This window comes from Saimiri boliviensis, chromosome 7 (assembly GCF_048565385.1).
Source record: "Saimiri boliviensis isolate mSaiBol1 chromosome 7, mSaiBol1.pri, whole genome shotgun sequence".
In the NCBI taxonomy this organism is placed as follows: Eukaryota; Metazoa; Chordata; class Mammalia; order Primates; family Cebidae; genus Saimiri; species Saimiri boliviensis.
The window spans coordinates 114,664,326-114,691,809 of record NC_133455.1 but is presented as its reverse complement, the minus strand read 5'-3'; the positions used below and the strand labels follow the sequence as shown (position 1 = coordinate 114,691,809).

The window sequence follows — 27,484 nt, the reverse complement described above, 5'->3', positions numbered from 1 at the left end:
TGAAAAACTAATTCAATTATATTTTGCTGTACATTTATTTTTTATCCTAAGAAATATTCTGGTCCAGACCAAAGAAAGAAAGTATGTATGTTTAATAACTTAAAATAATTTTCTATCAATGTAAAAAGAACTGGCCAAAATATTCAATAAGAAAAATCTAAAATATGTCAATGCAATCATAGATTTGTATTATTTGAATAAAAAGCTACATATTACCAAAGGTTATAATTAAGTAACTTACCTGGATCTAGTAGACATCAGTTATTGCTGACAATTGGCCCTATGGCAGAAAAAGAGAGAGAAGATATTCAAGTACAGATTATCAGATTATTAAAGGAAAATATTGAAATTCAAATGTATCTAAAACTTGCAGTGTTTAATTTTTGTGGCATCCCTAATATGAAGCACTATTGTAGGATGGATGGATGGATGGATGGATGGACGGATGGATGGATGGAAGAATGGATGGATGGAAGAATAAATGGATAAAATGAGCATTATTTACTAAGTACCCATCACCAATATAAGCAACACTGTATGTGCCTAATGTGCCTGAGTACTCAATAGGAATGCTGGAGAGGCCATTCTTGTGAGCCTCAGGAAGGCATTATGATAGCTTACTTCTAAAGTCTTGACAGTTTGAAATTCTAAGCTGTCATAATTCTTATTTATTAGTCTAAGACCAGGAAACTATTTCAGCTAAATCACAAATTCACCTAATGTCAACATTTAAGATTCTATTTGTGTTTTTCATTATTCCAAGTAAGCCGTAAAAACATTAATTGAGTACATTCTACTTGGAAGTTGTTCTAAATATTGAGAGATGAAGATGAGACTGATGAGACAGGGTCTTTGTCCTCAAAAAATGGTACAAGTACTACACAAATGGCTGTCATACAAGGCAGAATGAGATAAATGTTGTAAAAGAGGTACAAAGTTAATTAACAACACACAGGAAAGAGATAAATTTTATTAGAAGCTCATGGGGCCAGGCGCAGTGGCTCATGCCTGTAATCCCTACACTTTGGGAGGCCGAGGTGAGTGGATCACCTGAGATCAGGAGTTCGAGACCAGCCTGGCAACACAGTGAAACCCCGTCTCTACTAAAAATACAAAAATTGGCTGGCCATGCTGGCAGGACTCTATAATCCCAGCTACTTGGGAGGCTGAAGCAAGAGAATCACTTGAACCCAGGAGGCAGAGGTTGCAGTAAGCTAAGTTCACACCGTTGCACTCCAGCCTGGGCAACAAGAGTGAAACTCCGTCTCAAAAAAAAAAAAAAAAAAAAAAAAAGGAAGTTCATGAAAGAGGTGATAATTGAACTGCTAATGAAGGACAAGTAGAAATTGTTACAGGCAAAGACTATGCAGTGTGTCTTCATAATTTTCCCCCTGTAAGTAAAGTGTGCTTCCATAATTTATAAACTCATTTTGTGCTCTTAGTTCTCATTTTAGAGAGGTGGGGAGTGAAGTCATATTTTTAACATGTGTGTTAACATCTCTAAGGGCAACACACGTATGCAGCTTTTCTAGGTTCAACTATGTCACGTGAAGTATTGTCATCTTGATAGCTGTAAACACACTATACTTGTTTTTTCTTTTTGTAATAAAAATCCAGGAACAGAAATTCATTTTTTGTAAGTGAGATTATGATAAACTGAAAAATATTTACATACCCTGCTTTTAGAAGTGGTTAAATTACCACTTCAACAAGCATAATATTGCAAGTTAATATATCTGAAGTGTGACTAGTGATATATTGATAGGTACACATCATCCACAAAATTTTAGAAGTATGTATATGGAAAAAGACACAGTTTATCTTAATGTAAATTTGTCTACATATTAGAAATAAAATTAAATTACATTTTTAAAAATCTGCTTGTGTACCTGACTCATTAAGAGATTAAGTGTTCACTATAATTGAACTAAAAATTACTTGAAAATGAAAATTCTCTCTCTTACAGCCCCTTATCCACCTCAAAATATTTCTGTTCGTATCATAAACTTGAACAAAAACAACTGGGAAGAACAGAGTGGCAATTTCCCAGAGGAATCCTTCATGAGATCACAAGATGCAGCAGGAAAAGAAAAACTCTTCCATTTTACAGAAGAAACCCCTGAAATTCCCTCTGGCAACAATTCTTCTGGTTGGCCTGATTTTAATAGCAGTGACTATGAAACTACATCTCAGCCCTATTGGTGGGACAGTGCATCTGCAACTCCTGAAAGTGAAGATGAATTTGTCAGTGTACTTCCAATGGAATATGAAAATACCAGTACGCTCAGTGAGACAGAGAAGTCAACATCGAGCTCTTTCTCCTTTTTCCCTGTGCAAATGATATTGACCTGGTTACCACCCAAACCACCCACTGCTTTTGATGGGTTCCATATCCATATTGAACGAGAAGGTAAAGCAGTAGGAAATCAGAGGAAATAGAACTGGTACAAAGGAAGGGAAATTGAAATGTTTTAAAATATGAGTTTAGAAAGACTGATCATAGACAGTTAATATCCAAAGAATAATGGTAAAGTAAGGGAAGAATTTAATTGGGTATCCAATGCAGACTGAGAGCAGAAAACCCAAATGAATAGACTGGATAAGAATCAGAAGGTTTAAGTGATTCACAAGTTGTAAGTACTGCCAACTGTATACATTTTACTGCTCAACATTTCACATGCCTCAGAACAATGAGGAAAATATCATCTCTGGAAATATTTTGAATTAAAGATCTAACTATCCCAGAAAATTACAGCATATCCTAAAGAAATTTTGTTTTCTCATATGCAAATTTCTCATATGCAAAGTAATACCTATGAAAACATTACTACTTCCTCAAGAATATGAGGCTTGTGTCCTGCTAACCAGCCTCTCTTGTTGTCTTTAGGGTGTGCCCCTCTGGAACCAGAACCATAGTTTACCAAAGAGAAGCTGAAAATAAAACAAAATACCCAGCAACTGACATTTCCATATAGCTACTATAGCATCTGAGATTCGTTCCTTTTATTTTAGCCTAGTAACTTAGGAAAGTAGAGCCATGATTTTCAACAAGTCTGGGTCATGATTCCCATTTCAATAGTTGTTTGGTAGATTTTTATGGTTATTTGATGTTTGTTTAGTTTTTACAGCAATATACTTCATTTTCCATTTTCCAGTCTAGTAGTTTGTGTTGCAGAGGTTATAATTTATAAAAATTTGAAGTTACAATGATAACCTTATTTTTAGAATAAGGCTTTAAGGCCCATGTAGTCTCATATACTGGCATACTGTACAATCCTATTTTACTTAATAAAATGATATACAAAATCTGTGGATTCTTCTACAAAAGATGATAAAGCTTTCCACGATACCCAAGTATGACATGAAATGAAAATTCTTAGTTATTTGAGTCAAAAGTCATTTTCCTGGGATTGCCTGTATTTTTTTGTTTCCCTAATATATTTTATTTCTCTGTTCCTAAATATGTTCCCACAGCAAATAGACTCTTGTAATTACAAAAATATTTAACTGCCTCTTCTCATGAAAGTTCTATTATGTTTTTACCTGACTACAGCATCTTCTTTTGAAGACTGTTGTAGTCACCAACTGCTGATAATGACTTCAAATGAAGTAATAAGCCACAGAAGATGGGTTGACTGTGACACAATGTGAAATATTTCCTTCTTTAAGAAGTTCTGAAAGCAAATGGATGAAGGAAAAATATTACTTTTATTATTATTTCTTATTTTACCTTAAGTTCTGTGATACATAAGAAACTATATCTTAAAAAGTTAGACACAAAGTGGTTGAGATATATTTTAAATATATGTTAAAGCATTTCTGGATGGTTAGTGCTGCCACGAAGAACTTCCAAGATATTTGATGCTGGTTATTTTTTAGCCCTTATATCATGATGAGAAAGTCAACAATTGTTATCTTTTCCTGACTATCTGCTTCTATTTTGTATCCATAATTTCGTTAGGTAGGAGTGCATAAAGATACACTGTGTATACCCATTCCCAGTTTTATTGAGTTAAATGCCATATTTTAGTTTTGTTATGTGGAGGATTGTAAAAATATTGAGCTCTTATTCATTATGCTTTAATAGTACGTTTAGTTTAGAGGTGTAATTGAACTTGACAAAAGTAGGGAACATCTAAAATACCTATTTTTTACATTAATTGACTTGTCTATACCCAGGGCCTTTCCAGGTGTCAATTCATATATCTTCTCTTTTTTATATATGATTTAGAGAACTTTACTGAATATTTGACAGTGGATGAAGAAGCACATGAATTTGTTGCAGAACTGAAGGAACCTGGGAAATATAAGTTATCTGTGACAACCTTTAGTTCCTCAGGATCTTGTGAAACTCGAAAAAGTCAGTCAGCAAAATCACTCAGCTTTTATATCAGTAAGTAACAAAGAGATCATTTGACACTTACTGGGGAGGTAGAATAATGGAACTGGTGAGATTAATGATACTCAGGTGTCAATTATCACAAACCTTAGGGATGCTGAGAAGTCTTCGAGGTCAGGAAAGGCTGAGATCCACAAGCTTTGGATAGAAGAGGAAATATATGCATGTGAAATAGTAGCAATCCTATCCATGGGTTTAACTTGAGAATTATTTTACTATTGTGATAATTGAACATTTATTAAACTGACCTTAGCCATAACAAACTCTCCAAGGATGTGGACATACAGTTTGGAAAATGTGACATTTGTTTGAGGCCATAATGAAATGATATAATAGAACTGTGAAAAATCTCATTAGAGTATTGAACCTGTGGGGCTCAAAGGAAGACAAAGATTCAAGTGTGGCTACATCCAGATAGTCTCCATAAAATTGGTGGAAAAAGTCATAGCTGGAGCATCCTAAAAGCCCCAATGTCAAGTCCGAGGGTGGCCTTTACTGATTCCATAAGGGTAACAGTACAGCAAAAGCTAGGCTCTGAAGGCTGCACAAACAGTGCCTGCCTCTATAATATGTTTAGCTAAACTGATTAAGTTTACTGGAAGTATAGAGGTAAAAAGTCAGTAACCTACCCTATCAGGGGTTATATGTGCCTCTGATCAGCAGAAAGAAAAACCAGAAGGCAAAGAATAAAAATTACCCTCAGAAAAGGATAACCACCGCGTATCCTACTGCTGTCTGGAAAGGAAAAATACCACCTTTCATTGAAGGTAGATGAGAGCAGAAGAGGAGCTCAGTTTATGTAGCAGCTTAAAAATGTTGAAAATGTCCCATATAATATTTTTACTTAAAAGAAAAACAAAAATGTCACCTCTGTCAAAATAAAGGCCTGAAAGATTTATCAGGCGCATAGAAAAGGTATTCCCAGTTGCATTGTGTGTTCTTCAAGTGTGAGAGGCCTTGGACATGTAATTACATAAGAAACAGAACAAAGTTGAGTATTTTGTTCTTCCCATAAGATTGAAAATGCCTCACTGACTAAATAGACTGTTTCTTCACCAGTACAGATTCACTGCAAGTAGGAACAGCCTCCATGAAAACTCCCGCAACAATTCTGGTCTTTCTAACTTTTCTCTTCTCTGATTTCCTATTCTGTCTCATGGTACACAGCACAAAACACAGAACTTACTAGTATGTGGTATTTTTCTAGGTTTATTTTATGTACATCTTGCTTCTCATGTCAAATTATAAAATCGTAGGCTGGAGTTATACTGTTTCAGTATTCATTCTTTTGTACATTCAAGAAATATTTATGGCACCACGTGTATCTTTTATCCACTCTGCTCTAAGAGTATTCAAAGTGACTAGTGCCATTGAGAATATGTTGGAATTGCTCAAAACTGTGATTACTTTAAAAAGATGCATCTTAATATTTATCTAGAAAAATACAGGCTCCCAGAAGTTGTGTTTTTTCTCTGTTGCTAAAAGAATGACTTTTTAAGTGCTTAGAATATTCTGTTCTGTGGTAATGTGCTATTCAGATGTACTGTGTATACTTCCGTGGTTTAAAAAATTGATACCACAGATATAAATACTTATACCTAATGGGGTAAGTAAGCAACAAATTAGGGTGGCTTGCTTTGGTTCATCATAATGTAGTCACAGACCAGCTAAAGTATATTTGCAGCCCATTTTTCCTGACCAATAGCCTTATGAAGGAAACATTTTTATTACCCCCATTTTTCACATTAAACAAACTGAATTGCTGACATTTCAGTCACTTTCCCAAGTATCAAAATTAAGATGAGAACTCAGGAATATTTGATAACAAAATCCATTTTCATGTAGGCTTCAATGACCCATTTTCTTGAGTTGATTAGCAGGTCCGTCATAAGGTAAAACTATTAAATAAGTGAATTTGTCTTGCTTCCTCCATCTTCGCCTTCTGTGTCCCCACTCCACCAGCAGTCTTCAGAACAGTAGTAACACTTCATGTTTATATAGTTCTCTAACACATATTACCTCATTTGATCCCAACAACAACCTTGTTAGGTAAATAATCAGATCGTCACAAAACACTGACTCGGGAGACCGGAGGTGTGGGTTGGGTCACAAGCACTTACTAGCTCTGTGACTTCAGGCAGCGCATTTATATCTGTGATGTGACAGTTTCCTCATCAGCAAATGTATTAGTCCATTTTCACACTGCTATAAAGAACTACTCGAGATTGAGTAATTTATAAAGGAAAGAGGTTTGACTCACAGTTCTGCATAGCCAGGGAGGCCTCGGGAAACTTACAAACATACCTGAAGGCGAAGGGGAAGCAAGCACCTTCTTCACAGGGTGTCAGGACAGAGAGAGAAAGCAAGAGAAACTGCCACTTTTAAACCATCAGATCTCGTGAGAACTCCCTCATTATCTTGAGAACAGCATGGGGGAAATCACCTGCATGATCCCATTACTTCTCATCAGGTCTCTCCCTCCACAGGTGGGGATTACAATTAGAGATGAGATTTGGGTGGGAACACAGTGCCAAACCATATCAGCAAAATAAGGCAGTGGCTCTCTAAAGTTCTGTTAATACTAAAACTCCATGGTTTACCCATGTAACAGATGCAATGACTGAGATTCAGAGAAGTTAACTCATTTGTCCAAAGTTGCACCACTGGTAAGGACCAAACTGAGTTTTGGTGCAATTATTCCATCTCCAAATTTTCAGTATATCACAGTGCTTCAGGAAGTCTCATGCAGGGTTGAGAGCATGGATTTTGGAATCAGACTTCCTGTGTGTGAATCCTAGCTCTACTTACCCTATCTCTGCCTCAGTTTTCTCATCTGAAAAGTGAGATTTAATAACAGTACGTATCTCATTGGCTTGTTGTAAAAGTTAAAGGGGCTGGGCACAGTGGCTCACACCTGTAGCCCCAGCACTTTGGGAGGCTGAGGCAGGTGGATCACCTGAGGTCAGGAGTTCACGACTGGTCTAACCAATGTGGTGAAACCCTCTCTCTACTAAAAATACAAATATTACTCCAACGTGGTTGTGGGCACCTGTAATCCCAGCTACTCGGAGGCTAAGGCAGGAGAATCACTTGAACTTAGGAGGCAGAGGTTGCAGTGAGTCGAGATCGCTCCACTGCACTCCAGCCTGGGCAACAGAGTGAGACTCCATCTCAAAATTAATTAATTAATTAAAAGAATAAAATATGTAACACATATAAACTTAAAGCAGTTTATATGCTGGAAAGGAGTTACATGTGAGCGCCCATGTTTTAAGCTCGACCGCTGCTGTGATGTCCTGGATGTCTTCCCAAGAGAACTAAAGTAGCATCCCGTGTCTGCGGTTGTCACTGACCTGCCAGGAACAAATATATAAATACGTAATGAGTTCCATATGTCTTTACTATAATTAATACCATTGTTTGTCCTCATTTCTTCTGCACCATTTATACCAAATCTTAGTATGTCCTTCCCAGTAGAGCCACCTGCTTCTTTTCCTCTCCTGGGTTTCAGCCTAGGAATACAGCACTCAATTAAGGAGCTGAGAAATGCATCCTAAGCAGATGAATGGAAGTTTCACATTTGCATATCAGCAGGGAATTTCTGTAGATAATAATCACCTTAACATGTCTTAAGTCCTTTCCAGGTGTCCAGCACTGTGTTAAGAACCACTTTAGGTACATAAGAGAACAAAGCTAAGGCTGGGCATCTCTCTGGAGATATTTTATGGTAAGGATCCTGTTGTGTCCCTCAAATGATCACCCAGTTGTAGCCAGCTTCTTTAACGGAGCCAACCTGTTGACTGTTTCTTCTCCACTATAGTCACGGCCTGCCTTTTTGTTCTCACTGTTGCCAAATTCAAATGTTTTCACAGGAAAGCAAATCAGTCGAGGCTGATTTGAATCTCAAAGTAATTATTTCTAGAGGCCAAAGTTCCTAGTAGCAAAGGAATTGTAAACCCTGATGAAATGCCACACTGCCATGATCACTCTTTGTTAATAAGAAGTAAATTTTCTCTGGTTAAGAATTTACCAGACAACTTTCACGTTGAATCGACGCTTCCATTTCTGCTGTTATTGCTGAGGCTGCTGTTTAGATCAGGTGAGGTCAAGGAGTAGAGGATTGTGGTTGGGCAGAGGACCACGAATCTTACACTGAATCTCTTTGTAAGGGCAAAAAGTAAACAACATGATTTTTTAAACCAGGATCTTTTATCTCGATCAGTGCAGTGTGCAGCCTCCCCTGTATTCCAATTTGAAATGTGCAGGTCCTGCAGGAGAGTGGATCGAAGAACTGACTGAGAAGCCCCAGCACGTGAGTGTCCACGTTTTAAGCTCAACCACTGCCTTGATGTCCTGGACGTCTTCCCAAGAAAACTACAACAGCACCATTGTGTCTGTGGTGTCGCTGACCTGCCAGAAACAAAAGGAGAGCCAGAGGCTTGAAAAGCAGTACTGCACTCAGGTAAAGGAAAAGAAGTGAGGATGGGCTCACCGGTCCCACCTAAGAATAGTCTTACAGGACAATGTCAAGGAGGCACTTGCAAGAAGCCAGGCTAAGCTCTCCCGGGATGGGTGTGTTGTATGAGTGTTACCAAGATCCAGATGGGACAGAAACGAGTGGGAATGGCTTTTTGATTGCACTATAATCTCCCTGCTCTTCATAGGAGGGTCATGTTCTTTTCTCCTTCATTCCTCATTCAAGGGAATTTGCTAAGCACCTGTGATGTGCCAGGTACTAAGACAGATGTTAGAAAATTTTAAACATCCTGCTCTTGCAGAGCTGATAATCTAGTGAGAACCATAGATAAGTGAACATATAATGACTGCACTGTATAGAATAAGGCGTCAGCTTAAAATGAATGATGAGAGTCCAGAGGAGTTCACAGGAAGAAGAGCTGAGCATGAGTAGCGTGGATGAAGGGGAAAGGGGACTTGGAAACGGGTTGGAAAAAAAAATGTCCCAGGGAGGGAGACAATCAAGTAGAGGGTTGGAGGGTTTTGTGTTTGTTTGTCTGTTTTACTTTTTTTGCATTTTTAAAATTTTCATTTTGACTATAAAAGTAATACGTTCTTGCTGAAAAGAAAAACTCAAAAATATAAAGAATATAAAGTAAAAAACTACCCCCTCACGAGTCACAACTGAGAAGAGCTTTGAGGAAAACATGAGTCAGCTGTGCACAGAGGAGAGCGAGGGGCAGGCAGAGGCAGCGATCAACTCAGTAGTCCTGTGAGTGGCTAGCAGAAGGAATGCACACGCCAGATCAATCCCCAGTGATACCGTGCAACTTGAGCCCAGAGTGGAGCTTGCTTTCAGATGCCCTGAGAACCTCGGGCCCAGTCCTATCTTTCTAAAATCTGGCCTTATGTTTTTAAAAGGTCAGATTTGGTGGTTCTTGGTGTCTTACAAACAAATTTTCTTCCCTAAAGGCAAAAATTATCAGTTCATTATCAATTCATCCCAAATAGCTCTCATATAGCAAACATCTTTTCTGTGCGTTACATATCCAATGTATGAATTGAATATGTAACGCACAGAAAAGATGTTTGCTATATGAGAGCTATTTGGGATGTTTCCATTCCTCCCAGGAAAATGAATCATTTAATGAAATTCAAACAATGAGAAATTGCAAATTGATAAGATGAATTTAGGAATCGTGTTGTTTGGAGCACTAGAAAGCCATAGAATGCTGAGATAAGCATTTACTTGAGAATGAGGAGCCCCTAGAGTTGAATTAAATGAAGGAATAAATATGCTAAATGGATTAACTAGTAATCACAGTTCATTGTATAACTTATTAGCTTCCTTTCCTGAGCATACCCAAAATGACGGACTGATTATATTGACAGAAAAGCGTGTTTTCCCCTACAGACCTTGACCTAGAACTCAACTGCTTCAAGGTACCTTTCTCCCCTTGCCCTACCTAATGTACACATTACATATCTTTCACATAAGGAGACAAAGGCTAAAGGTAGAGGTAGATATTGTAAATTATCAATGAGCCAGAAAAGACTAGTCCAAATGTACGTTTACAGTATCTTCTCAAAATGCAAATAGGAAAACAGAACATGAAATGTCCTATTCAGGATTATAAGCAAGAAGACTAATATTTAAAGGGGAGTGCAGGAATGAGACCACCATGCTAGATATCATCTCAGTTGCCACAAGAACTTTCTGAGATTTGTATTAATAGCATACCACCATAGTCCATTATGCCACTACACACACACACACACACACACACACACACACACACAAATATCCATTGCTCCACCACACACATACATGCACACACTTTTCAGATGAGGATGTATAAGTTCAAAAAGTCTCGGGAACCAGATTAGAATCATGTGGCCATTAATCAAAGAAATCTGTCAGATGTTCTCAACAGGATGGATCTAACTTGGGCTTTGGGCTTATTTCTTAAAGAAACCATTAAACAGAAAAAAAACATAGTATTTCTTAAGTTCTATTCATATATTAATGGTACCATGATTATATTAAATAGAAAGTTCAAAATGTGGCTCCTGTTAGAGAAAAAACTAATTAATGATACTTATTAATGCATGGTAAGGAAGACCTTATTCAGGACCATTGTGTTAGGCATAGGGACCACTGCTACAGGGTCTTGCAGTGGTGGTGAGAGATTGGGTTCAGCTCCAAATACAGCCATGAGCAAGCAGCAATTTATAGCCAAGAAGCAGTGTAGGGGAATCAGCAGATGGAAAACTACTTAGAGAAAACAGCAGGGGTAAGAGGGTTCTAGCCAAATCTGCCTAACAGGATTCTGCTGAAGACAGGCCAAGGTGATCAGACATCACCTGGGAGATGATAGGGGATGAGGAACCCGATGGGATACCGAGGGTAATCAAATATCAAGAATGGGAGTTCTGGCTAAACAGACTCAGCAGCAATGCAATGTTCTTTGCTAAAACTGGATTTTACAAGGAAGTGCACAGATGGGTTTAGAAGAAGCTTCAGAAGCCTAACTAAAATTTGTCCAAGCAAAGCATTTTTGTCACTCTAAGATAAACATTCTAAAGCCAAGCACTTATTAATAACTAATTATAAAGTTTTGCTATTTCATAATCTCACTCTCTCTTCTTTACCTCTACCACTAACTGTACCATAGGGCCACTGTTTTATATATTACCTTGGTGATCTGTGAGATGTGCTGCTAGTGCTGCTACTCTGTCCCATAACTCTGCTGATTTCTGTGTGATTGTGTGCGAGGTGGGTCCTTTGGATCCTGTGTGAGGTGCCAGAGATAAGGGCAAATTAGATTTGCACCCTGATTTTATGAAGTTTAGAGTTTTTGCCTTCCATATGGTACATTGTACACATTCATTTGAATTTGCCCTCATTTTGTGTGCGTGCGTGTGTGTGTGTGTGTGTGTGTGTGTGTGTATCTTTGGGTTGCTTCATGAATGAGTTTGTATGGAAATGTTCTGGGTAGTTTTGTGATGTATCCTTTCTAACAATCATTGTAGTGCTATTTATTAATAAACACTTGTTGGACACAAAATCATTCCTTAATCTGTGTTACATAAAGAATTCAGATAATTTTGCAAAGTAATTAGGCTCTCAGTGGTCTGTTTAGAGGCTCACACACAATCATAAACTTCAGAATCAGGAAGCCTCTTATAATATATACATGTATTTATTTTTATATGTGATCTGCTTTTGCCCATGAATGCTTCCTGATAACTTATAGAAATGTATAATAACTAAATAATAAAATTGAACAAAAAGACAAATCAATCTTTTAGGTTCACAAATGAGGAAATGGTAACACTGAGGCCAAACATTTAAGGAACTTCCCTAAAGTCACACAGCTGGTTAGTGTTAGAACAGAGATCAGGATGAAAACGATCTGACCTCCCAACCAATACTATTTCTATTGGATTGCATGTGCTATTTAAGGAGAGGGTCAGCTTCACTGTGTATCATGAGAGAGTCCAGAGCACAGACTCCAGAGTCAAACAGACTTGGGTTTCAGACCTGATTTCAACACTGTCCAGCTATGAGACCCTGATCAATCTCCTTCATCTGTGTATGTTTTAGTATCTTCATCTATTACATAGAAAGAAGCATATCCTACCTTATGGGTTGTAATAAAGATTAAAAAGACTTGATGCTTAATGCAGTGTCTGGAACATAATGATATTAAGTGTGCAAAAGAAGAGTGCTAGCTTCTATTGTTATTCAGACCTAGCTGGATGCTTTTTGAATCAAGGGAGGGAGATGGAGAGATTCTAGAGATTCTCCATAAAATAATCTGCCTAATTGTAATAAATGTGTAGAAAAGCACCGATGGAAAGAAGATCACATGAAATGTAAATAAGGCAATCTCAGACTCAAAGGAACCTGCATTATCATCTAGTTCAATCCTATAATATAAGAGTCTATCATACACAAGTGCAGTGGCTCACGCCCGTAACCCCAGCACTTTGGGAAGCTAAGCCAGGCTGATCACTTGAGCTCAGAATTTTCAGATCAGCCTGGGCAACGTAGCAAAACCCTGTCTCTACAAAAAAAAAAAAAAAGAAGAAGAAGAAGAAGAAGAAAAATTGTCTATCATATGCTTACTTTGACTAGCTATGATCTCTACTACATTTTTCTCCTTATTTCTTTAGCTGAGGAGGAATAGAACTGGTATCCAGTTGGAGAGACATTGGACTCAACTAAATTCTCAGGAATGAAGATTAAGACAGTCAGGACAAATACTGGGATGCTAAATGAGTGGAAATTAAGGAGGAGTGAGTGTGAAATTGTTTTGTAAAAAATAAAACGCATTATTTAATATGCAGAATGCAGGGACATTTCCCTTTTCTTCCTCTAACACACACCCAAGGAGGTCCAGACTAAATAAAAAGGCATAGAGAAACATAGAAGTGTAAATATAGGTTAGCAGCTCAGTAAATATTCAGAAATTAAGGAGGACAAGAATTAGTATTTATAATTTATCACCAAGTCAGGTAATCTGTAATACAATTACCCTCTTGTCATTTTTTAAGTAATATGATATATATGCTCATAGCTATGCCCATAGCTACTTATTTGTTAAAGTATAATATCCATAGGATAAATTTATTATAATAGATTTTTTTTTTTTTTTGAGTTCTGTCACCAGGCTGGAGTGCAGTGGCACAATCTCAGCTCACTGCAACCTCCGCCTCCGAGGTTCAAACAATTCTTCTGCTTCAGGCTCCCGAGTAGCTGGGACTACAGGTGTGTGCCACCACACCCAGCTAATGTTTGCAATTTTAGTAAATACGGGATTTCACCATGTTGGCCAGAATTGTCTCGATCTCTTGACCTCATGATCCGCCTGCCTTGGCCTTCCAAAGTGCTGGGATTACAGGCATAAGCCCGCATGCCCGGCTATAATGGCATATTTAAATAGCTATGATTTTAAGTAGTCAATTGAATAGTTAGAATCAACTATTACCTAAAATACTATCAAAAGAAAGGAACCTTAATGTCACCCTGAAACAATCTATATTCCTAATGTCCTTTATTATTTTAAACATTCTAAATAAGCAAGATGGGTATTAATGAGCTAGGTCAGCATTTATATTTATGGTCAGATGTTTACAATGTGTTAAGTTTAAATGGAGCAATTTTTTGGGGGGAGGTGGTTTTGAGAGGAGTCTTGCTCTGTCACCCAGGCTCTAGTGCAGTGGCGTGATCCTGGCTCATTGCAACCTCCACCTCCCAGGTTCAAGCCATTTTCCCGTCTCTGCCTCTCGAGTAGCTGGGACTACAGAAGTGAGCCATCATGCCCATCTAATTTTTGTATTTTTAGTAGAGACAGGGTTTCACCATGTTGGCCAGGCTTGTCTCGAACTCCCGACCTCAAGTGATCTGCCTCCCAAAGTGCTGAGATTATAGGCATGAGCTACTGTGCCCAGCCTGGAGCAATGTCGATAATATATTATGTAGCTCAATAGCATCTTATTTATGTATATATGTTATAAGAAGGTCTAGAAGAATGCATATCAAAATGTCAGGATTTGTGGAAAGAGAACAAACAAGATGTCTAATTTACTTCATTTGTTTTCTTATTGAGTGAACAACTTTTACAATGAGCATATATGTTTTATCATATAAAGTATATTTTAAATAAATAAAATAATAATGCTTAGTTGTAGATAATATGCATCTTCTTATCATAGTTTGTCTCTTCAGAAAATTCTCTATCAGGCCAGGCACAGTGGTTCATGCCTGTAATCCCAGCAACTTGGGAGGCCAAGGCAGGGCAGTCACTTGAGGCCAGGAGTTTGAGGCCAGCCTGGCCAACACAATGAAACCCTGTCTCTTTTAAAAATACAAAAATTGGGCATGATGGCTCACATCTGTAATCCCAGCTACTTAGGTAGTTGAGGCACAAGAAACGCTTGAAATCAGGAGGCAGAAGTTGCAGTGAGCGGAGACCATCCCACTGCACTCCAGCCTGAGCAACAGAGCAACAGAGCAAGAATATGTGTCAAAAAAAAAAAAGAAGAAAGAAATGAAAGGAAGGGAGGGAGGGAGGGAAAGAAAGAAAGAGAAAGAAAGAAAGAGAGAAAGAAAGAAAGAAAAAACGAAAGAGAAAGAAAGAAAAGAAAGAAGGAAGTAAAGAAAGAGAGAAAGTGGAAAAAAAAAGAAAATTATCTATCGGATGAGATCAGGTTGACTAAATCTGTCTCTATGGCTTCCAGCAGAATTAAAAATCTAAAACCTGTGCAAAAAACCCTGATATGAAAGAGTATAAATAGGAAAGAAAGGATGAAAAATGCTAATTTATTAATTCAATGTAATCTTATTTTGTTTAAGCCAATGGAAAATAAATTTTGGTATATGGCTCCTTTTGCTTACATGTAGAGCAAGTTGTACCAATTCAAATTATACAATTTCTACTGTGTATAATCAGTTTCCAGTGTGGAAAGCTCTAAAATTCATATCATATCACCAGTTCTATATTAATCCTTAAAATCTTAATGAGACTCTAAAAAACACCTCACAACATAGATAAACTGTAAACAATATTGTTCTCCACTGATTCATGTTCCTTCCTGCAGGAATTCTGAAATTTTATGTATCCTAGAGGACAAAAAGTTGATTAGATCAATAAAGGCGAATATTTACAGATACTCTGGTTTAAGCATTCTAAAACTCTATGAGGTATATAATTTTATTACCTACATTTTAGCAATGAAGAAACCAAGGAAAGCATTTTAAATAAATTGTAAAGCATAAATAAACCCCCATGCCAATAAGGAGTAGAGTCAGGATTTATTCCAGGTAGTCTCAAAAAAGAACCTGTGTTCTTTCCACCAAGCAATGCTGTCTTAAATATTAGAGACACTAAAGGTCAAAGCAGCACTTTAATCTCTTAGTTGAATCATCAATTTTTGTGCATGCCAACACTCCGTTTTAATAAATGTATTTGTTGACAGGCATGGTGGCTCACGCCTGTAATCCCAGCACTTTGGGAGGCCGAGGTGGGCAGATCACGAGGTTAAGAGGTCGAGACCATCCTGGCCAACATGGTGAAACCTGTCTCTACTAAAAACACAAAACAATTGGTTGGGCGTGGTCGTGCATGCCTATAGTCCCAGCTACTCAGGAGGCTTAGGCAGGAGGATTGCATGAACTTGGGAGGCAGAGGTTGCAGTGAGCCAAGATGGTGCCACTGCACTCCAGCCTAGCAATAGAGCAAGACTCCTTCTCAAAAAAATACAAAATACAAAATAAAATGCATTTTACTCATCTATACGTTCTCACTATTTTTCTCTATATGGTATTTTTTATGTAACCAAAATTTTTTTTAAGAGCAGGACCAGGCATGGTGGCTCATGCCTGTAATCTCAGCACTTTGGGAGGCCAAGGCGGGTGGATCACCTGATGTCAGGAGTTCGAGACCAGACTGACCAACATGGCAAAACTCCATCTCTACTAAAAATACAAAAATTAGCTAGTCACGGTGGTGTGCAACCATAATCTCAGCTACTCAGGAGGCTGAGGCAAGAGAATCACTCGAAGCTGGGAGGGAGAGGTTGCAGTGAGCCAAGATCATGATGCCACTTCACTCCACCCTGGGTAACAGAGCAAGATTCCACCTCAAAAAAAAAAGAAAAAAAAAGAACAGTAAAGAAGGTCTCATCTAAATGAGAAATATACTCTACAATATTATTTTAGGGGCTACAACAACCTGGCTTGGTGCTGACCAGAATAGCTCAATGCTTAGCATAGTGGCCTGCCCATAGTGTAGATTAGAGGTCCCAACACTAGGCTTCCAGTTCCAACACTGCATCTAAACATATGACCTTGGCCATTCTCTGGTTTTACTTTATTTATTAAATCAGCACTTTGAACTAGGTCGTCTCTGAAGTCATTTTTTTTATTTCTTTTTTCTTTTCTTTTCTTTTTTTTTTTTTTTTTTTTTGAGAGCTAGTCTTGCTCTGTCATCCAGGCTGGAGTGCAGTCGCACGATCTCAGCTCACTGAAACCTCTGCCTCTTGGGTTCAAGCAATTCCCCTACCTCAGCCTCTTGAGTAGCTAAGATTACAGGCGCCACCACGCCACCACCATGCCTGGCTAATTTTCTTTGTATTTTAGTAGAGACGGGGCTTCACCTTGTTCATCAAGCTGGTCTTGAACTCCTGACTTCAAATGATCTGCCTGCCTTGGCCTCCCAAAGTGCTTGGATTACAGGCATGAGCCACTGTGCCCGGTGGTCATTTCCATTTCTATAATTACATATTACGTGCTTCTAAGTGACAAGAGACTAAAGACATTTCTGTACTGATCTTTACATGTAATCAGCTGACACTACAATTTAGGATGTCAAACTCTCTTCATGGTATTGCTATTTGATTACAGTTAGAGGCTGATATGTCTCTAGTGTACATAGTTACAATTGACATTAATGGGTATAAAGCAGTTTCCATGGCTTAGAATAAACAAAATTTGAATGTCCTAAGTTCCCTTCAGTGTTCACTTAAACTATAAATTATCCTAATTTTGGATAATTTTGGAATCTGATCTTCTGGCTTGAGTAAAGGCTTTTGGATTTCAAAGTCATCTGTGATTCCAAAAAGAGTCCCTGAATATTATTTCAGTCTCTGTGTCACATTCTGAAAGCCCATCTCTAAGTAAATCTTATTGGGTGTTTGGTTTAAAGGTGAACTCAAGCAAACCTGTTATTGAAAATCTGGTTCCTGGTGCCCAGTACCAGGTTGTAATATACCTAAGGAAAGGCCCTTTGATTGGACCACCTTCAGATCCTGTGACATTCGCTATTGGTAAGTTGCTAGCCACAAGAAGAATGACATATATATTAGGGTACTGACTGGAGGGGTGCAATGTGCAAGCTCAAATCATTATCATTGTATTTGGAAGGCTTATATTGGTTAATTTAATACTCTACCTTCAGAGTAATAAATAATTAGAATTGTATGCTAGAAAGACAGTATCAATATTTATTACTTAGGGGAAAAATCAGAGGCAAACATACTTACTTTAGTTTTCAATGACTATATAACAAGAATAAAGCTGTGTGCCTTGAGGTAGACACCTGAAGTTCCAGCTACTTGGGAGGCTGAGGTGGGAGGACTGCTTAGCCCAGAAATTGAATCCAGCCTTGGCAACATAGCAACACACTGAACAAAAAAAAAAAAAAGAAAGAAAGAGAGAGAGAGAGAGAGAGGAAGGAAGGGGAGGGAGGAAGGAAGGGGAGGGAAGAAGGAAGGGGAGGGAGGAGGGAAGGAAGGGGAGGGAGGGAGGGAAGGAAGAAAATGGAAGGGAAGGGAAGGAGGGAGGGAGGGAAGGAGGAAGGGAAGGAGGGAGGAAGGAAGGAAGGAAGCAATTCAGGGAGGAAGGAAGGGAGGGATTGAGGGATTGAGGGAGGGAGGTAGGGAAGAGATGTATCAGAAGAAGGAAAACTCTGGTCATTAAGTAGAAGTTTGAGGCCATTGCTAAGACAGTAAACATTCCTCTTAACTTTCTTTTTCGAACCCCTCCCCTCTTCTTTTTAGTTCCCACGGGAATAAAGGATTTAATGCTCTATCCCTTGGGTCCTACGGCAGTGGTTCTGAGCTGGACCAGACCTTATTTAGGCGTGTTCAGAAAATACGTGGTTGAAATGTTTTATTTCAACCCTGCTACAATGACATCAGAGTGGACGACCTACTATGAAATAGCAGCAACTGTCTCCTTAACTGCATCCGTGGTAATCTTCCCTTAACCAACTGTCACTCTTTCCTATGGGAACAGGCGTGATTTTATGTAACAGATGTGTCCTTAAAAAATTATCTATAAATTTGATAATTTTGTAAATACACATGGTGTATTAGTTCATTTTTACACTGCTGATAAAGACATACCCAAGACTGGGCAATTTACAAAAGAAAGAGGTTTAATTGGACTTACAGTTCCACGTGGCTGTGGAAGTCTCACAATCATGATGGGAGGGAAGGAAGAGCAAGTCACGTTTTTATATGGAGGGCAGCAAGCAAAGAGAGCTTGTGCAGGAAGGCTCCCCCTTATAATAATCATCAAATCTCATGAGACTTACTATCACACGAATGGCACGGGAAAGACCTGCTCCCATGATTCAGTTACCTCCCATCAGGTGCCTCCCACAACATGTGGGAATTCAAGATGAGATCTGAGTGGGAACAAGCCAAATCATATCATTCCACCCCGGCCCCTCCCAAATCTCATATCCTCACATTTCAAAAACTAATCATGCCTTTCCAACAGTTCCACAAAGTCTTAACTAATTTCAGCACTGACTCAAAAATCCACAGTCAAAAGTCTCATCCAAGACAAAGCAATCCCCTTCTGCCTATGAGTCTGTAACATCAAAAGCAAGTTAGTTACTTCCTAGATACACTGCGGGTACAGGCATTGGGTAAATACAACTGTTCCAAATGGGAAACATTGACCAAAACAAAGAGGCTACGGGCCCCCAAGCAAGTCCATAATCCAGTGGTGTAGTCAAATCTTAAAGCTCCAAAATTATCTCCTTTGACTCCATGTCTCATATCCAGGTCACACTGATGCAAGAAGTGAGTTTCCATGGTCTTTGGCAATTCCATCCCTGTGGCTTTGCAGAATATATCCCCTTTCCTGGCTGCATTCACAGGCTGGCATTGAGTATCTGTGGCTTTTCCAGGTGCACAGTGCAAGCTGTTGCTGGACTTACCATTCTGGGGCCTGGAGGATGGTGGCCTTCTTCTCACAGCACCACCAGGCGATACCCCAGTAGGGACTCTGTATGGGGAGGGACACACAAAAGATTTCCCTTTGGCATTCAATAGTTAATTGACACTGCCTAACTTTAATGATGACTCTTTGTGACAACTACTAATCTATTAAATACCTCTAATATCAGGCTTATAGAGGATGGTTTTTAAGAAAACAGGTAAATATTGCTTTTTCTGGAATTGGAATAATTTTGAAAAGTGTAGGTTACCCACACGCTATTCACAGAGTACACAATTGCTCTCTACCCAGTTGAAGACTCTGAAGGACTCCTGTTCATGGTTTACATTGAAAAAACACAGAGTTGTGAGAGGTTATTTGTCTTAGAAATAGGGAGATATGTATGTATAGTTACTTATAAATAAGCACTATTTCATGGGTGTGATATTAGGAAATTGCAAAATGAAACAAATATTGGAAATCTTTGGCTCTATATCTTTGAATCACCTTTAAAAATTATATTTTTGTGTTTTATTTTATTTATGTCTCGTTTCATTCTAGAAAGAATATTTTATTATCATAAATTTAGGAAATACAAAAACACACTAAAAAGGAAAATTAAAATTACTTATTAATTTTTTAAGACCTAATGAAAGTAACTCTACTCCAAAAATAGGACTTTCACCCTCAGTCTTTTGTCTCCTTGCTTGCTTTTCTCATTCAGAGAATAGCTAATCTGCTGCCAGCATGGTACTACAACTTCCGGGTTACCATGGTGACATGGGGAGATCCAGAATTGAGCTGCTGTGACAGCTCCACCATCAGCTTCATAACAGGTGAGGCGTGTGTGGGGAATGGTTCCGTGAGGAGAGAGCATTATTTTGAAGAGTTATCGAGGCTCCAAAGCTTTAGAAAGTGTCATTCACCCAGCACTGGGTGAACATCAATTTCATGAGAGATAATATTGATTCTGATCATTCATTATTTTGTCCAGTTGATAATCTTTAAAAAATAAAATACCATCTTTATTCTGAGTTACCACCCTTGACTTATTTTTATTCTGAGGCGCTGACCTTGATTTATATACTCCCCAGCTAGGATTGATTAGAATGAAGATGTGGCAGGTACAGCCAACAGCTTCACACTGCACAGTCAATTGATTTTACCCAATGATGATTATATTTGTTAGAGTGCCTCCATTTCCATATTAATTAAGCCATTTTTAAAGTCATAGTCTGACTGTAGTAGGGTCCATTGTAGAAGTAAAAAATAGGCTTCAGAGGCAGATAGATCTGGATTTGAATAGACCCTCCCGCACATCACAGAAATTTAACCTTGAGCACATTAAATCTACTAAGCCTCAGTGTTTTTCGTGTTGAAAATGGGGATGATAATAGTAACAGTTATCTGTTATTATTTATTACAACTTCACTATTAAATAAGCTACTTTGCAAAATACATGACACAAAGTTTAAGCACTTACAAAATGTTTGGTCTTTTATCCTTGGGAACCTTAAATTATATAGTTGCATCATCAGTAGTCAGAAACAGCAATGAAAAGGGGAAATTCCTCAAAGAAACACCAACCCTCACTGTTTGAATTAAGACTTTTCAAGAACCTTTTATCAAACAAGGTTGTAATTAGAGTTGTCCTGGGGAAACAGAGAAGAAAAATACTGCTTAGGGGAATAATTCTGGCAAATGGTTTCCTCAGTGGACATCTAGTTTACTCTCTTGAAATTTATCAGTGAAAAAAAAAAGGGGAAAGAAATCAATCATCTGTGAATTCTTACACAATTAACTTACATAAGCATGTCTCTTTTCTTTACTAGCCAATATCCAGAGCACTTTTTCTTCCAGATTTTAATAGTAACATTAGAGCAGAAAAGTGGAAGAATACCCAAAAAGGAGAAAAAAAAATCAATTATTCGGCAAGCACTGTTAGGCTTTTGCCTATATTGATAATCACATATTTAATTACAACTAAACTTCACTGTATTAATAATTCTTATAATTTAACTATATTGATAACAACTTTCTGAGAATGCTCTTTCCTTCCTGGCAGGACAGTTGCCTGGAAAAACCCTAGATGTAATATCTGAACCTGGGACTGCTCATATCTAGCTGCCAAACTTTTAGCAAATTATCTCAATGACTCTGGGCTTCTATTTTTTCACTGGTAGAACCCCCTAAAATGTCAGCTAAATAGGCTCTACAGCCTACTTAGAGACAACTGGTTAGGGGAGCAAAACTTAATATATTGAACACCACCTTGACAGTCTTTGTACTGTCTCTTAATGGGAAACAAAAGAAATGAAATATTAATAGGATTTAGCTTTCTGGCTCAAGTGGTTTAAGATATGCCTTCCAAGACGGGAAACTGACTAGGATTGGGCAAAGTTTATAACAATTTAAGTGGACATAGCAAGTCTGGATCAATAAACTATGGTGAATATACAAGCTATTTCCCTGGTAAATTGTCTCCAATGAAATCTTTGACCATTTCCTATCTTTTCCTGGGTCAGATAAATAAGTCATGCTGAACCAGCAGTCTACAGGTATTGTCTGAACATATTGACAGAGATGGTCTCAATTTTCATATCTATAAAATGGGTATAATTATAATAAATAAATAATAAAGAATAATAATAAATACCTCACAGTATGTGTGAGAATTAAATCATGTAATGTAAGTCACTGTTATATATGACAGATTATTATCATGTTTATACCTATTTTTTAAACCAGTCCAAAATTTCAGCAGTTTTTTTTGTATATTTTTTAAATTTTTACTTTAACTTCTGGGATACATGTGCAGAACATGCAGGTTTGTTACATATTTTTTTAACCTTTTTTAAATTTTATTTTAAGTTCTGGGATACATGTGCCATGGTGGTTTGCTGCACCTGTCGAGCCATAGTCTAGTTTTTAAGACCCGCATGCATTAGGTATGGGTCCTAATGCTCCCCTTCCCCTCACCCCCTACCTCCTGACAGGCCTAATATGATACTAATACTTCTTTTTTTTTTTTTTTTTTTTTTTTTTTGAGACGGACTTTCACTCTGTTGCCCAGGCTGGAGTGCAAAGGCTCACTCTCAGCTCACTGCAACCTCTGTCTCCCAGGTTCAAGCAATTCTCCTGCCTCATCCTCCCAAGTAGCTGGGATTACAAGCATGTGCCACCATGCCCAGCTAATTTATTTTGTATTTTTAGTAGAGAGGGGTTTCACCATGTTGGCCAGCTGGTCTCAAACTCATGATCTCAGGTGATCCACCTGCCTCAGCCTCCCAAAGTGGATTCTAATACTCATAAAACAAACATTCATGACTAACTATGCTTTCAAAACAATTATTCACTGAAGAATTTGTAATATATAAAGTAAAAACACATGAGTGTGTGATGTTTTTTACCTTCTCATTTAAAGCAAATAAGAATCCCATGCCTAACTTTTCTATGCTTTGAATTTTCCAAATTGTGTTGTATTAAAGGAAATAGGAACAAAATAGTTGAATTAGATGTGATTTATTAGAAACTCAAGTCTACTGTCTTCATTAGGCAATTCAGTTGGCTAGCCTCAATCATGCTAATTATTCTGAGGGTCCAAATTATTAATAAACAAATAGTGACATCTTGTGGCCTTCCAGCAAGATACTAGGTTTTAAAGCAACAACATGGAAATAAAAGGAAAGATATGTACTTCTGGATTTGCAATTTTAAAGATGTTTCTTTTCATTATGAAAATTAGGACATGAGAAAATATCCTTTGAAGAAATATATGCACAAGTCCTTGTATATGATGAAATCTGTTGGACTATGTTAGGAGGCTATAAGGAAACCAAGCTTATTTTCCTTTAGTAGAATATTCTGAAATATGATGTAGATTTGTGTTACTTGTTAGATGCATTGCTGATTTTTCAAGGTTTTATTGCTAACATATTATATAAATGCTATTCCTATTTCACATGAAACAGAAATGTGTTTTTACTTTATATATTACAAATTCTTCAGTGAAAAATTATTTGTGAAAGCATAGCTAGTTACGAATATTTATTGTAAGTATTAGCATCATATTGGGGGAAATAATTCTCTATAGAAATTTTCTAAAGATTTAAGTTGACATTGTCCTCTATCTCAGAATAGAATACCTACTTTCTTCAAACCAACATATACACGGAATTTAAATTCAACTCTGTGTTTGCTTTTTGAAATAATCAGAATTATCAGTTACTTTAAAAAGTAATTAAAGTATGCTTTCAAAGCCTATATAGTATAAAGTTTGTGATGAATTCTCCTCCCTAGTTAACAAATTTTTAATTTTTTCTTTGTTCTTCAGCTGGGTGCAGAAGCTCATGCCTATAATCCCAGCACTTTGGGAGGCCAAGGTGGACAGATTGCTTGAGCCCAGGAGTTCAAGACCAGCCTAGGCAACATAAAAAGACCCTATGTCTACAAAAAATACAAAAATTAGCCAAGTGTGGTGGCCTGCACCTGTGGTCCTAGCTGCTTGGTAGGCTGAGGCAGGAAGGATGCTTGAGCCTGGGAAGTCCAGGCTGTAATGAGCTAAGATTGCACCACTGCACTCCAGCTTGGGTGACAAAGTGAGACGCTGCCAAAAATAAATAAGTAAACAAAAGTAAGTATTTTTTTTAAGCCAAGGTTTCACTCTGTCACCCAGGCTGGAATGCAGTGGCAGGCTCACGGCTCCCTGAATCTCCTGGGCTCAAACAGTCCTCCCACCTCAGCCTCCCTAGCAGCTGGGACTACAGGGTGTGCCACCATGCCCAGCTAAATTTTTTAATTTTTTTGTAGAGATAGGGTTTCGCTATGTTGCCCAGGCTAGTCTCAAACTCCTGGACTCAAGCGATCCACCCACCACGGCTTCCCAAAATGGGGGGATTACAGGCATTCCCTCCCTAAATTTTTAAAAATTTAAATGTGTAAGATGATAAAGTAGCGAACTCAGTGTTAGAATTTAGCTTCGTGGCATAATTTAAAAAAAAAAAAGCGTTCGTTCTCTTTCTCTCTTACTACTTGCTTCAGCAACATTTATTAAGAGCCTGTTTCCTGAAAAGCACTGAGCTAGACATTGTCAATAACAATGTCTTGTTATTTTATGGAAATAACATTGTCTTCTATCCTACTTGTAATACTATTATCTTCTATCTTTCTACCCTTGTATCCTACTGTTCTTCATTCCCATAAATGTCTTTGCTGCAAGTACATAAAAGAGACTTACATTTACAGGACTCTAGGTTTTTTTAATCCTACTTGGATATAACTCTACTGATGCCTATTAATATTCATTGGCTGATGTAACAAATATATTCAAACAAGTGACCCTTTTAGGACTCTTGTAATGGTGAAATTTATATAAAAGACTTTGATATCCTCAGGTACAGATGGGTCTGGGTGTCTTGTATCTTAGAGATACAAGGCGTGGGATCCCGTAAAACAAGTGCCAGCTGTGTGCCACCATCCTTCACTGTTACTGAGAGGTCCAGTAACTACCAGGAATATCATATGCTTTGGATTCTAATTTGCTAAGTTGAATCTAAATGGGGTTTCATGCTCTACTGCTAAATACTGTATTTATGTGTCTATTATACTAAATTGTGCCTCTTTTCTCCCTTGTAGCCCCAGTGGCTCCAGAAATCACTTCTGTGGAATATTTCAACAGTCTGTTATATATCAGTTGGACATACGGGGATGATACAACAGACCTGTCCCATTCTAGAATGCTCCACTGGATGGTTGTTGCAGAAGGAAAAAAGAAAATTAAAAAGAGTGTATGTTTCTTTGAATGCCAGTATTGTGTGTCTGTACATTTAGGCTTATGAACTACTGAAAACCACTAAGCAATCATTTATTGTGGCATCAAATGTTTGCATACCGGTAGTCTGTTTTAGGCTCTAGAGATAAGGCAGTGAACAAACATTAAATTCTACCTTTCATAGAGCTTACCATTTAATCTTTAACAGTGAACTGTAGTCATTGCAGCTATTGATTTCACTTATATTTAGAATTACAATTTGAGCTTTTTCTTCGGGATGCCAAACATTTTTGAGAAAACTACAATTAATATATTTCCAAATTTTTTCCCATAGATCACCAACACCTAAAGATTTGGGGACTTTGAGACTACTGATTTCTTTTCCCCAAAATATGCTTTTTGATGTTTATTGATTAAGGTACAGACTAAACTACTGTAACAAAGAAACAAACAAAAGGAGAGTGGCTCAAACAAAATAGAATTTTCTGCCTCTCCCATGAGTGCACAGGACTAACTGGGCCCTTCTGTTCTGAGGGGTCATCCAGGGATGCAAATTCCGTTTTGTTGTTCCATCTGCCCACTACACGTAGTTCCTGTGTGTAGACAGGAGAGAGGAACCTTTATCACCATTACATCCACGTTCCAACCTGCAGGAAGGGAGAAAGAAAAGGGAGCATGTGGAAGCCCAGAATTTACAGGATGTGAACTGAACTATAAGTTGTCCATGTGACTTCTACTTACAATCCACTGCTCAGAGCTGGGTCACGTCATCCCCTCTAGCTGTAGGGGAGGATGGGAAATAATAAAGGCCAGTAGGAGGAAGCCACATGTCTGTAGATATGGGTAGGTTTCTTTTTTCTGTCTTTTTTTTTTTTTTTTTTTTTTTGAGACGGAGTCTAGCTCTGTCACCAGGCTGGAGTGCCGTGGTGATATCTTGGCTCACTGCAACCTCTACTCTCAGGATCAAGTGATTCCCTTGCCTCAGCCTCCCAAGTAGATGGAGCTACAGGCACCCACCACCATGCTCAGCTAAGTTTCTTTTGAACTTTTTAGAATGTACATATTAGTAGCAACTCAGTAACTATCTTTTTAAAAACCTGTTATGAATATGTGAGAAAAATGTCAGTATAAGACCCATTCCAAATTAGGAAATTAATTGCAAAATTGTTCTGATGTATATATTACATTGTTAAAGTTACCTTGCACTGGCCGCAGCTGATGAATTTGTAAAATTTTCAAAGATTTAACGTACATATAATATAATAAATTGCAGATTGCAGCATCGAACAGAGAAGGAATGTGTCTGCTATACTCCTTAGGTTGTCTGGGGTGGTCCACTGGCTTATTCACTAAAAGTTTAAACACTTGATTTTGATGATCTTGCAGGTAACACGCAATGTCATGACTGCAATTCTCAGCTTACCTCCAGGAGACATCTATAACCTCTCAGTAACTGCTTGTACTGAAAGAGGAAGTAATACCTCCATGCTCCACCTTGTCAAGCTAGGTAAGAAGAGTACACAGAGATGGGTGTGAAGTAATCATGTTGGGAGAACTAATGTTTGCATCACTTGATTCAGCAAGAGCTCTTCAATTCAATGAAATAGTAACAGAAAAATGGCTAATCTTTTATGAGTAGAAAATAAACATTTGTATTAGCAAACGAGTATGGTCAACTTAGCACGAGTTTCTGTGAGTGGAATATATACTGCTCTGGGAAACAGTGGTGTTCACTGTTCTTGATAAGGTTAAAGAAACCAGGTAGTCATAGGATTTTGGAGATGAGAAAACGTTAGAGATTATTTAATGCAGTGTTCACAACCCTATAAGACAGCATTCCATTTTCATATTAATATTATGTAATGCCCTCTTTAATATTTTATTTTATTTTTATTTTATTTATTTTTTTTTTTTGAGACAGAGTTTCGCTCTTGTTACCCAGGCTGGCGTGCAATGGCGCGATCTTGGCTCACTGCAACCTCCGCCTCCCGGTTTCAGGCAATTCTCCTGCCTCAACCTCCTGAGTAGCTGGGATTACAGGCACGCGCCACCATGCCCAGCTAATTTTTTTTTTTTTTTTTGTATTTTTAGTAGAGACGGGGTTTCACCATGTTGACCAGGATGG

At 38.0% G+C, this 27,484-nt stretch overlaps 1 protein-coding gene across 2 annotated transcripts in view; it reads left to right on the top strand.

Annotated features, from left to right (window-relative positions):
• The window catches only part of PTPRO (protein tyrosine phosphatase receptor type O), a 270,735-nt gene that overhangs the window by 166,738 nt on the left and 76,513 nt on the right, over positions 1-27,484 (top strand). For both annotated transcript variants that reach the window (XM_003934569.3, XM_003934568.3), the window contains exons 5-12: positions 1,967-2,410; positions 4,232-4,393; positions 8,665-8,861; positions 17,566-17,686; positions 18,419-18,612; positions 20,314-20,425; positions 25,224-25,375; positions 26,746-26,866. In XM_003934569.3, coding sequence (XP_003934618.1) covers positions 1,967-2,410; positions 4,232-4,393; positions 8,665-8,861; positions 17,566-17,686; positions 18,419-18,612; positions 20,314-20,425; positions 25,224-25,375; positions 26,746-26,866 — 1,503 coding nt within the window. The remainder of the gene's footprint in view (positions 1-1,966; positions 2,411-4,231; positions 4,394-8,664; positions 8,862-17,565; positions 17,687-18,418; positions 18,613-20,313; positions 20,426-25,223; positions 25,376-26,745; positions 26,867-27,484) is intronic.